The sequence below is a fragment of the Copidosoma floridanum genome, unplaced genomic scaffold (assembly GCF_036245765.1).
Source record: "Copidosoma floridanum isolate Cflo_tuat_1 unplaced genomic scaffold, Cflo_Japanese_pri ptg000040l, whole genome shotgun sequence".
In the NCBI taxonomy this organism is placed as follows: domain Eukaryota; kingdom Metazoa; phylum Arthropoda; class Insecta; order Hymenoptera; family Encyrtidae; genus Copidosoma; species Copidosoma floridanum.
In genome coordinates this window covers 7,602,675-7,613,641 of record NW_028321917.1, presented here as the reverse complement: position 1 = coordinate 7,613,641, position 10,967 = coordinate 7,602,675, and the positions used below count along the sequence as shown (strand labels likewise).

Below are 10,967 nucleotides of genomic sequence, written 5' to 3'. Positions count from 1 at the left end.
AAAATTCAGTGCCAAAGTTTTGCACATCAAACATTTTGATGTATCATTTACCAGTGATATAAATATTTCGTTGTTTGATAGAAGCGTGCTCGAGAATGCCGTGTTTTAAAAACGTGATTGATTTGTACATAAATCTTGATATGTAAGACCAAAAACTTAATATTATTTTGTTCGTTGGCGGACGAATCGAGAAAGAAAAAATTCTTAGTGCAAAATTAATGTCTTACCGATTTGAATGCTTTTAGAAAAGAAAGAAAAGAAAAAGAACGAACGCAATTAACTTCTCTTTTTTTTTATACTTTACCTTTATTACTGCGATTGTTTATTTTTAATTTAAACGAGTGAAACCTGACTGTAGTGAGATCGTATTTTACCTATGTAATAATAGTCAGCCCTCGCCTCTTACAGTCATTTGATTCCCAAAATAATAGCGGCGAAATCTTTGTAACATAAACACTGTATGTAAAATTCGAAAATAATACATTACTCAAAAGAAGTCCAAGCAAATTTGTCATGCTCATTTCAACGAGACCTATACGCAAACGTGTGCCCGCACTTACGTCCGGCAGCATGTCGACGACCTTCTTGAATTTTTTCTCGCTCTCCTGTTGTAATATTTCTCTCGCGAGACCCGTTGTTGCGTATCCCAACATCATCATTTTCAATTGATCTCGGGCTCTTGACTCGTCAGTCGACGATTCGGCATCTTTTAACAAAATTTTCGCACCGATTATAATTTTCGTTACAAAAAGCTCAAGTAGAAATAAAACCTTTACCATAAATCCCGAGTAAAATACGAAGTAGCAAATCTTTCTTCAAACTACATACGCCTTTACATTCGGATTTGTAATAATTCGCGAGAGAGCAGAAAATTTTCCTCAATTTTTTTTCAGTCACTCCATAGGTCGGCCGGTGATTAACGTACAGTTTAACAAAATCATTGAAATCAACTTTCTTTACCATCTTGCTGGCTTTATCGTGGTTAAGGAGATTAGCTTCGGTTACTAAATACTTCACCTGCAAAGGGAAAGCAAACACGTGAAATAATGTTTTTTTAAATCTTGGTAGTGTACATTGCAAATGAAAATACTTCGTTTTTCGTCGGGTAAAATCCAACGGCTCTCATGAGGTTTGGTAAATAATCCGTGGGCACGTAACCATCAAGATTCTGTGGGCCCATGGTGTTTTTTTCTTTCTTCTTCAACTGCGAGTAAACAAAAACCCTTTGCAACTCCTCGAAAAGAAAACCGTCTTTTCCGCCGTTGATAAGGTCGTAGTACGGCGTTAACTCGGTACCCCCACGTTCATGCATAACCTGCACAGAGCTGAGAAAAGTTGCATCATCAATTCTTCCTAATAAATGTACACACCCTATTGTTTTTTCTTAATTCAACAAAAGTTTTGTACACTCGAGCGAAATGTAAGTATCGAAGCGTAGGTTTATTTCAACAGCGATTCTCGGCATGGGGGCTCGTCTCTCATACATATATATATACCTACGTATGTTTCTACTAATATCACACATGCACCCCAGCTGTGTTTTTGCTTATTATACGTATACACAATTGCATTACGCTTGTACAAAAGCGTTTCGTCTCTCGCACGCGTATAGGTATAACTTATCGTAAGTATTGCGTGGAAAAGGATTTCTTACTTGAAATTGATTTTCCATTTGAGAATACACAAATCGCCACAGCCAACAGTCAAGAGGTACTTGTTGCAATGGCTAACGCACATCCACGAAATCTACAATGTGAATAATCACAGCGTTGATGAGGTAAGCGAAGCAAAAAAGAAAAAAAGAACAAAATTCAAGAGGTGCGTGAGGTGATGCCTTTCGGGGATGCGCAAACACCGATACCACTCTATACGGGTTTCCGTCTACGGGCAGCAATTGAAGGCCAATTTCTTTATCCGTGGCGAATATCATGTGAGCCGAACTATCGGTGGTCAGTGAACGGTTCACCTGTTGTATAAGAGTAAAATTTTAGTCGGGAAACAAAAGAAGAAAAAAAAAATCAGGTCAGCTTTCCGACGATCGTTACCATCATTCTTTTGATGGGAGTTTCGAAAATTGGTCCCAAATACGTGGCCCGCACAGTTTTGTTCGTGGCGCCGAGTAACTTGAATTTACACTAAAATCGCAATAACGATATTATTATCGTTATTAAAATTGCCATTACTATCGATTAATTATTTGTAATACTATGAATCTGACGACAGCAGGATATTGCAATATTAAAGTATGACTCCAACGGCAATGCTGTCCAATGGTCTTTATTTATTTATTAAAGCAACGTTTCGGCCACTTTAGAATGAGGCCCTTTTCAAGCAAATTATATCACAGTATACAGGCTTTACGTGATCGCTTACATTTGTCGAGATCTTAGTTAATTGACTGTAGCCTGTGAGCGACTCGAGCATACTGCCAGTATCATCACGTAAAGCCTGTATACTGTGATATAATTTGCTTGAAAAGGGCCTCATTCTAAAGTGGCCGAAACGTTGCTTTAATAAATAAATAAAGACCATTGGACAGCATTGCCGTTGGAGTCATACTTTAATATTACTATCGATTAATCGTTTCTTAGCGGGTATTACGTCGGAGTTCGAAGTAAGGAAACATTCTTCGCCGCCGAAACGCGGGTACCAGGTCATGCATTGCGGAATACACTCATCCTGATTGACGAGCGTTTTCGTGAGCACCACCAATCCTGGGATCGGATAGGGACCACTGAAACAATTGGTATTATACACGCACGATTGGTACCTTTTCTTTTTTTTCTACAGCACAAACCTCGCGGGCAAGTCGTACTCAACCAAATCCCCGTTGCTGCCAAACGTCAGTAGACGAAGGTTGTCCTCGGACGGGCCGAACAGAATGTTGAGTACGCGATTGTAGTGGGATTGGCACTTTCCCAGGAATGAAAAGTAATTGTTCTTGCGGGCCGTGAAATTGGCGTTGCGCTTGAAAACGACGATTTTTCCGTCGTCGTCGCCATAAGCCATGTAGTCGGAGCGCTCTGAGAACGCGATGATCGATATCGTTCCATTCGTGTGCTTGTAAGGGATCGGATCTACGGGATCCAGGATAAAGGGCTCCAGTATCCAAAAACTTCCGTTTTCCAGGGAGTTTTGGTAGTTTTCGATGCCGCATATTAAAACGTCCCCTGTACGTGGAGATCGGTAAATTACAAACGATGGGCGCATTTTTGATCGACAAATGCAACAAAAAAGTAACCTTTGGGCGAGTATTTAAGAATCGAGGCGTGCGAGGACAGGTAGTCGCTCATCACAGGCTTAACCGTAGGGTTTTCGGTAACGGACATGTGATTGAAATTTCCACTTCCCAGCTCCTGTTTGTAAATTTCGACTAGGTTTTCGGCGTCAGGAATTTTTTTTCTCAACGTCACTGTTACATTGTTGTAGTTCAACAGGTAAATCATTCCTTTTCTATCTGCCGCGACGACGTAGTCTCTAAACGAATACGTACATTTTTCTTTTATCTATTTGGCAGTACTTTCGGATAATTTATCGATGGAACCTTCGAGGATGCGCATCCATGGTAGTGAGCGTCGAATGGAAATAGTCTTGAATGAAGCAGTATCCTTTTTCCGGATGCATATTAATCTGTACGATTTTCTCATCCGCCGTGGCTGGAAATTAACAGAACGCACGGTTTACAATCAAGCGTTTAAAAGTGCGACAGATATCTCGAAATTGTGAGGGAATGGGAATTACCTACGATGAACTGGTCAACCGCGGGAACAACATGTTCGCTGGCCATTTTTATGTGTTTGCCCAACACGAATTGTTCAAAAACCAAATTTTGTCTGGATATCACGGGAATCGGCTCATTTCGAATTATGTCTGCAATTCGAAAAAAGGGTTTCATGAGACGTGGAAAGTTTTTTTTTTTAATTTAATTTTAAATACACCATGGGCACCTTCTTTATCGAAAGAAATCGAGATGACAGCACCCAATCCCAAGTTGTTGATATGGAGTATCGATATTAAATTGTCATCGTAAAAGTTTATCAAACCGTGTGAGTTTCCTGTAACTACAAAACTGCAATTTTCCTGTTACATACTTCCAAGATTAAGAGGAAAAAAAAAAACATTCGGTCAGCATCGTGGAATATATGCAAAAAAAATAACCCTTTGTTCGACACGATTCTCGTGATCCTTGCATTTTGCAAAAAGGGAGTCCGCACGTTCCGCATTCCGCAGCCCACGGGTGTGCGATCCCAGACCAATACGTACCCTTTGCAAACGAAATTATTATATCCACGTGAGCAAACTAGAAGCTTATTAAAAAAAAATAAAAAATACTAGTGATATTTCAAACCTTCGGCAGTTCCCGTGAAAGCTTTCGTTGACATGGACGAGTACGTGGTGTTGTACAAGCGCAACGCTTTTCTCTGCCGGAATATTTTCGCTACCATAGGTCGCTCGACGTTCAACCAGAAACGTTGAAACTATGAAGAGAACAAGAAACACATCAATGGTTTTTACACCCAAAAAAAAGACGAAAACGGTGACTTTTGTAATTACATCGTAGACGCAAAACATGACGAACCGATCCGACGTAAGGGCGAAAACATTCGGGTACCATTTACTGAAGCACACGTCGTTCACCCGCGCGTAGTTCGTATCCGGCAACTCCTTACAAACTAAACTTACCTACTTTATTGTGTATATATATAGTATACGTGTGTTTGTGCATGTACTTGTTTACCTTTGAGCAGATGTCTCGGACTTCCGGGTTCCCATATTTTGAGAATTTGAACGGGCTCGTTTCCAACTGTGACTATGTACCTGGAGTCGAGGCTCAGCGACGCGGCCGTCAATCTTTCCTCCCCGTGCGGTCGAAATACGTTGAAAACAACGGACCTGTGGACGCGCGTGTGTGTGCAACAACGCAATCAATAGTTAATTAAAACTCACGTAGGTAAGTATGGGTGTACCACCTCGTTTCAACGTCCCAAACGATGACGTTGGGCTCGTTGCCGAAATCCGCCGTCAAAAGCCGTTGGCCGTAAAAGTCGCACGACAGAGTTCGCACGCAGTCGAACTGAACGCAAATAAACGAATAGTTGTTGCATTATTTCCAGCGTTGCGGCGGATCAATGGGTGTATGATTATCATCGACGAACGTGGTTCTTGAGATGAAACTGTTGTTGGAAATGTAAGGGGTGGTAGTAGTTGAGCGTCACCACGTGGGAGCACGCGTACGCGACGAGGCTTCGGCTGGTGGTGCTCAAGTTCACCAGTGGTAGATTTGAATTCATGCCAAACACCGACTCCAGAGTCTACACGATTTATTATTATTGATCGTTGCGAGTTTTTCAAAGAGACGAACAAAATGTTGGATATGTTATTTGGGTACCGACGTAAGGTACTGTCGCATTGCGGTCGTTATCGCGACTTGCCATTTTTTTCAAATCAACGAGAGTCTTTGCGAATTACATTTTTAACACACGCACGTACTGGCAATTTCTTTGCGATTTTATGGCTTGTGTTGACACGCGTCGTAGGGAAAAAAAATAACGACAAACTATTTTGAATAAACAACTTCATGGCTTTGAGATCATTGTTTATCGATACTCTCTTGAAATTCGAATTCAAAGAATTCGAAACTTAGATCAAAGGATGCGCTGACATGTAGAATCTTTGGAATATTTTTTTACACCAAAGTTTAGTGACTGAACCACTAAAGGTGAAGAAAAAAAAACGCTTATGTAATAAATATTCTGCGAGATATTCTGGACGAAAATAATTGATCATTTAATGAATGAATAAGAATTTTTACAACTAATCAACTTCTATATACACATAAATACATTGTACGACTTTAGAAATTTGTGCTAATCGTCTGTCTTTGAAGTCAATTTTAAAGTGCCAAAAACTAGTAAAAAAATGTTGACGTACCTAAACACAAAAAATTCAAAACGTCTTTTTCAAACATCATCTATTTTAAGTAAACGATCTATTTATTTTTTGGATGAAATTTAAGAATTGCTTTGTAAAAATTTTCAGTTTCATTTTTTAATCTTGTGCTGGTAACGACATGCAAATCTTTTTTGCGCTACTAGTATGTATAGCATTAATATAAAGTTTAGTTGTAAGGAAATCTTCGTAAAAATAATCAAATTACTACTTGTTTTACGCACTATACTCCGAAGGAATTGGGTTGTTGGTAACAAATTAATTAGGTATATCTGTTTAGATGTTTTCGAAATTTCAACTTTCGTGAGGCATGTACTTATGACGGTTTATACTCAAAAAATTCTATTTTTATCAAGTCGTTAACTGAAGAATTCGGAAGAATTGTAACTCGCATTCAATTCGAAATTATAACATTCGTTGGAAAAAACAGTCACTAAGTTAAAAATTATTCACATATACAATGATATATACATACATGTATGAAGTCTACATATATATACATGTATTTATTATTACATACATCAAAAAAATGTTGATTTGGTGTCTGTTTTCTTCAAGAGCGCAAGTTCTTTCCAGTTAACGACTTGATAAAAATGAAATTTTCCAAGTATAATGCACTATGCATGACTAACTCACGAAAGTCCAAATTTCGAGAATATCTAAATGGATATATACCTTATCTATTATTGACACGTGTCGCTTCGAAAGTTTCACTTATCTTCAATTAGGCGATGATGACTTGTTGTACTGGGATACTTTGTTTATCGAATCGTTGACCATAAAAAAGTCGAAATTAGGTTCTATTCAAAATTATAACTTTTCTTTAAAAAACATCCATTTAAAAAAAATTTGTAGTACTAAAAATTAAATCGCCAGTAAAAGTGAAAAATCGCAATTTTGGGGATAAACTACCGCACCTGGTTATTCTAAAGCACCGATGCATCATTTATTTACATATGAAGGAAACAATAAGCGTCTTTTTTTCTGTTTTATTGGGTTTAAAAGTCATTTGGGCAGCCATAGCTAATTGTTTAAATAAAATAAACAATTATCCGCTCTTGCTACGATAAGTGCCATTAGCTTATCGGAAGCCCTCGTACTATGAATTACAATTAGTACATACTAAAGTACATACTTTCTCTTTTTCTTTTGGCTTATCTTGACTTGCTGCTTCGGCTCTCCTTTTCCTTGCTCCTTTAACATCAAATTCCCCCTCCCGTTGACTACTAATTGGCTTGGGCGGTCTGCGCTTGAGCCAATCACGGAGCTGGACTAAAAAGAAAGTGGCCAATCACCGGAGCTGGACTAAAGAGAAAGTGGCCAATCACGGAGCTGGACTAAAGAGAAAGTGGCCTTTCCAGCGCTGTGATTGGCTGATTATTCAGTCCTCCGCGTGCGGCGGTTGACCCGCTGCGGCGGTTATGGAAGTCCGTCAGGTAGGGGTACTTTTGGAGTAGCAGTGCCTATATATACGCTATCAGGGCACGGTTTGAGCAGTAGATCTTTGAATTTCAAAGCATCTCTAGCTCTGAAGTAGCCAGTATACTTCGTAGCCTATAGTATAGCCTTCCAAGCGAAGCCGATTCGTTGATTCGTTGAGCCGTTCCGACTGTTTAGGCGGTTATCCTTTCGAAAGTGCATTTCGATTGTTCATCGTAGTGAAAACTCTGTTATTTTCAAAAAAGTACGTAAACAGTATACGTTTGGTTTCCCTGTACTTCGGTAAACTTTTGCCGAGGCACGCGTATCTTGTGGCAATTTGTTTATTCAAGTTGTTGGATGTTTGCTTTACTTTTTTTGCTTATGTTGTTTCCAGTGCCGTCGAAAAGAAAAGTGACCAACAACTCCAACAAGCGAAAATCTCCGGATTCGCAAGACAACGCGGCCATGCCCTTGAAACGGGCAAAAACCTCCAGAAAGAAGCCTGAAGTATTCCCAAATGAAGGTATGTGATTGTTCGTTTTGCACATTTCCAAGCACATCTGTCTTTGGTTCAACGGGGATGCGGTCTTCCGTGTTTCCACACAGCTTTCTATGTTTGAATTAATCGACGACACGCAAGAGTTTAGTGTTCTCCATTTAATGGTAATTTACATTTTTCAGTGCCGCTAAAAATAGAAGTTACCAACAATTCCAACAAGCGCAAATCTCCGGATTCGCAAGACAACGCGGCCATGCCCTTGAAACGGGCAAAAACCTCCAGAAAGAAGCCTGAAGTATTCCCAAATGAAGGTATGTGATTGTTCGTTTTGCACATTTCCAAGCACATCTGTCTTTGGTTCAACGGGGATGCGGTCTTCCGTGTTTCCACACAGCTTTCTATGTTTGAATTAATCGACGACACGCAAGAGTTTAGTGTTCTCCATTTAATGGTAATTTACATTTTTCAGTGCCGCTAAAAATAGAAGTTACCAACAATTCCAACAAGCGCAAATCTCCAGATTCGCAAGACAACGCGGCTGTGCCCTTGAAACGGGCTAAAACTTCCAGAAAGATGCCAAAAGTACTCCAGAATAATGGTATGCACTTAACTGTTTGATTTACAAATGTCTAGTATCCCTGAACATTGCAAAAACTTTTTGTGGTGTATACATAATGTGGGTACAGTCTTCCGTGTTTCAACATTGATGACATGTATACAAAAATCTAGTGTTCCCCATTTAATGACGAGTAACGATTTTCAGATCCCAAAGTTAAAGAGATTCTGCGTCAAGTGACCACGAGTGGTATTATTCTTACTTGCGGTCAAGGAGACACAGGCCAACTTGGCTTGGGTGACGATATACTGGAAAAAACACGGTTTGCTCAAGTGCCAAACTATACAAAGATCGTGGCCATCGCAGGAAGTGGCATGCACAATGTGTGCCTCACGGATGAGGGAAAAGTAGTCACTTTCGGGTGTAACGATGAGGGAGCCCTCGGTAGAGATACATCCGAGGGCGGTGAAGCTACTCCTGGACTCGTGGATTTACCTGGACGTGCGATCCAGGTGACGGCAGGAGACTCACATAGTGCCGCGTTAATGGAGGATGGAAGAGTTTTCGTTTGGGGATCTTTTCGGGTAAGAAATCAATTTCCTTCATATTTAACAACATGTATTATAATTAGGTGTATGTGGTTTGCTAAAGTTGAATCAATTTTTAGGATTCACATGGAACACTTGGACTGTTGACTCAAAACAAAGAAAGTACTCCAGTACAAATTCTATGCAACCAAAAGTTTATTAAAATTGCTTCTGGGTCCGACCACTTGGTTTTACTAGATAATACCAGGAAAGTTTTTACTTGTGGTTGCGGTGAGCAGGGCCAACTTGGACGGTTACCTGAACGCAAAACAGATAGAAACAGTGGTCGAGGTGGTAACAAATTACTCACACCTGATCAAGTATATTTCAAAATAAGCAAAAAAATAGAAATTGAAAATATATGGGCCGGTAGCTATGCTACCTTTGCCAAAGACGCAAATACGGATGATCTGTATGTTTTTGGCTTAAATAACTATGGTCAAATTGGTATGTTAAATTTTGTGTGGATTTTTAAAATTAAATTTCAATCTTATTTCAATTTTTAATTTTGTATTTAATTGCAGGTCTTAAAAATTGCGACAAATCTTTTCACCCTAAAGTGTCAGATACCTTAAGTCGACGTAAATGGGTTCAAATTAGCTCTGGACAGCATCACACGATTGCTCTAGACGAAAAAGGGCAAGTTTACGTTTTGGGAAGGAAAGAGTATGGGAGACTAGGTCTTGGCATTGTGAGCGAAGACGCCACGGAACTCGTTGTTGTACCCAAACTAAGTAATACCAAATGCATAGATGTTGCAGCTGGTACTGCTCAGTCTTTTGCTGTAACAGAAAATGGTAAATACTTCAACCTCTTCACAAGATATCAAGTAAAAATTAATGTTTTCACTTATAATCTCGAAAATTTTATCACAGGAAAACTTTACGCTTGGGGAATGGGCTCTGAAGGCCAGCTTGGTACTGGAGAAGAAGATGATGTATTAGAACCCAGACTCATTGAATCCAAATATGTGAAAGATCTTGAAGTTCTTCGAGTTTCAGCTGGAGGACAGCATACCATTATTCTTGCAAAAAAAATCAATGAGTAATTTTTTTTATCATTCAAAACTAGAATATAGATGTATATTTTAGTCAGTTTTTTCTCTAAATTAATTCTACTGTACTTCAATACTTATTTACTACAGAAATAGGTAATTGGTGTAATCAAAATCAAATGTCAAATCAAACATTCAAGTATGTAATATAGTTTTGATGCACGTCAGCGCGATTATTATTATTTTTAAATTTAATGACTTGGTGATTCATAGTAAATGATTCCATTTTTCGCAATATTAATGGAAACAGACAAAAGTACTATTGATTTGAGTCACAAGATTCTTAAATATTATTTTTTTACTTCGGACCAGTACAAGAACTACTCTATTCCTAAACCTTTAGATTTTAGTTTTTGCATGATTTGGGCGATGAAAGTACACGAAAATAATTGTATGGATGTAAAAACATTTTAATGAACTTGTTACAATTTAGATTGTATGATTTTTACAACAGTTATTATTTTATTAATTCATTGTTAGAAGTATTGTATCTTAAGTGCCGGATATTTTTCGACTATTTTACCAGTCTCGTTTTTTTTTTTTATGCATATACCGTAATTTATGCTCTTACATAAGTTAATGAAAATATGTACATTGATTATAGTACCTAATTATATTTCTAAGGATTTTGTGTCACTTTCACAGCTGTTAAGACGTTAATGTTAATCCGTGCCTTATGATGTGAAAAATCCACTTCGTGTCAAATAATATTTTTTAATAAAATTTTTTTGTATTTTTTACTAAAGAGCTATTGCTATATTACATGAAATGTCACCTAAATAACCCAAACTATTCCATAATCTTTGAAAAATGTTTCACTATACAATGACGCTGACATTTTGTACGAATTGACAATTATTGACTAATATAATTGTAGGCATCTACAAACAACTAAGTACT

General features: G+C 38.4%; 2 protein-coding genes across 2 annotated transcripts; one reads left to right on the top strand and one right to left on the bottom strand.

Moving 5' to 3' along the window:
- Nucleotides 1-308: 308 nt before the first annotated feature.
- Nucleotides 309-5,435, bottom strand: LOC106644800 (cilia- and flagella-associated protein 251). The gene is made up of 19 exons (XM_089597839.1): nucleotides 5,394-5,435; nucleotides 5,157-5,312; nucleotides 4,971-5,074; nucleotides 4,713-4,893; nucleotides 4,555-4,665; nucleotides 4,349-4,478; nucleotides 4,159-4,264; nucleotides 3,948-4,069; nucleotides 3,742-3,870; nucleotides 3,534-3,656; nucleotides 3,242-3,475; nucleotides 2,798-3,170; nucleotides 2,602-2,734; nucleotides 2,037-2,135; nucleotides 1,835-1,966; nucleotides 1,655-1,746; nucleotides 1,091-1,325; nucleotides 777-1,017; nucleotides 309-706 (listed from the first exon to the last, which is right to left on the bottom strand). Exons 1-19 carry the CDS (start codon nucleotides 5,433-5,435, stop codon nucleotides 375-377), a joined length of 3,075 nt encoding a protein of 1,024 aa, XP_089453965.1. The 3' UTR covers nucleotides 309-374.
- A 2,030-nt stretch (nucleotides 5,436-7,465) lies between these two features.
- Nucleotides 7,466-10,142, top strand: LOC149373149 (regulator of chromosome condensation-like). Its single transcript, XM_089597913.1, has 8 exons — nucleotides 7,466-7,633; nucleotides 7,766-7,894; nucleotides 8,053-8,181; nucleotides 8,340-8,468; nucleotides 8,634-9,010; nucleotides 9,094-9,460; nucleotides 9,538-9,810; nucleotides 9,889-10,142. Coding segments are annotated over exons 1-8 (1,578 nt in total). The 5' UTR covers nucleotides 7,466-7,632; the 3' UTR covers nucleotides 10,062-10,142.
- Nucleotides 10,143-10,967: the final 825 nt, after the last annotated feature.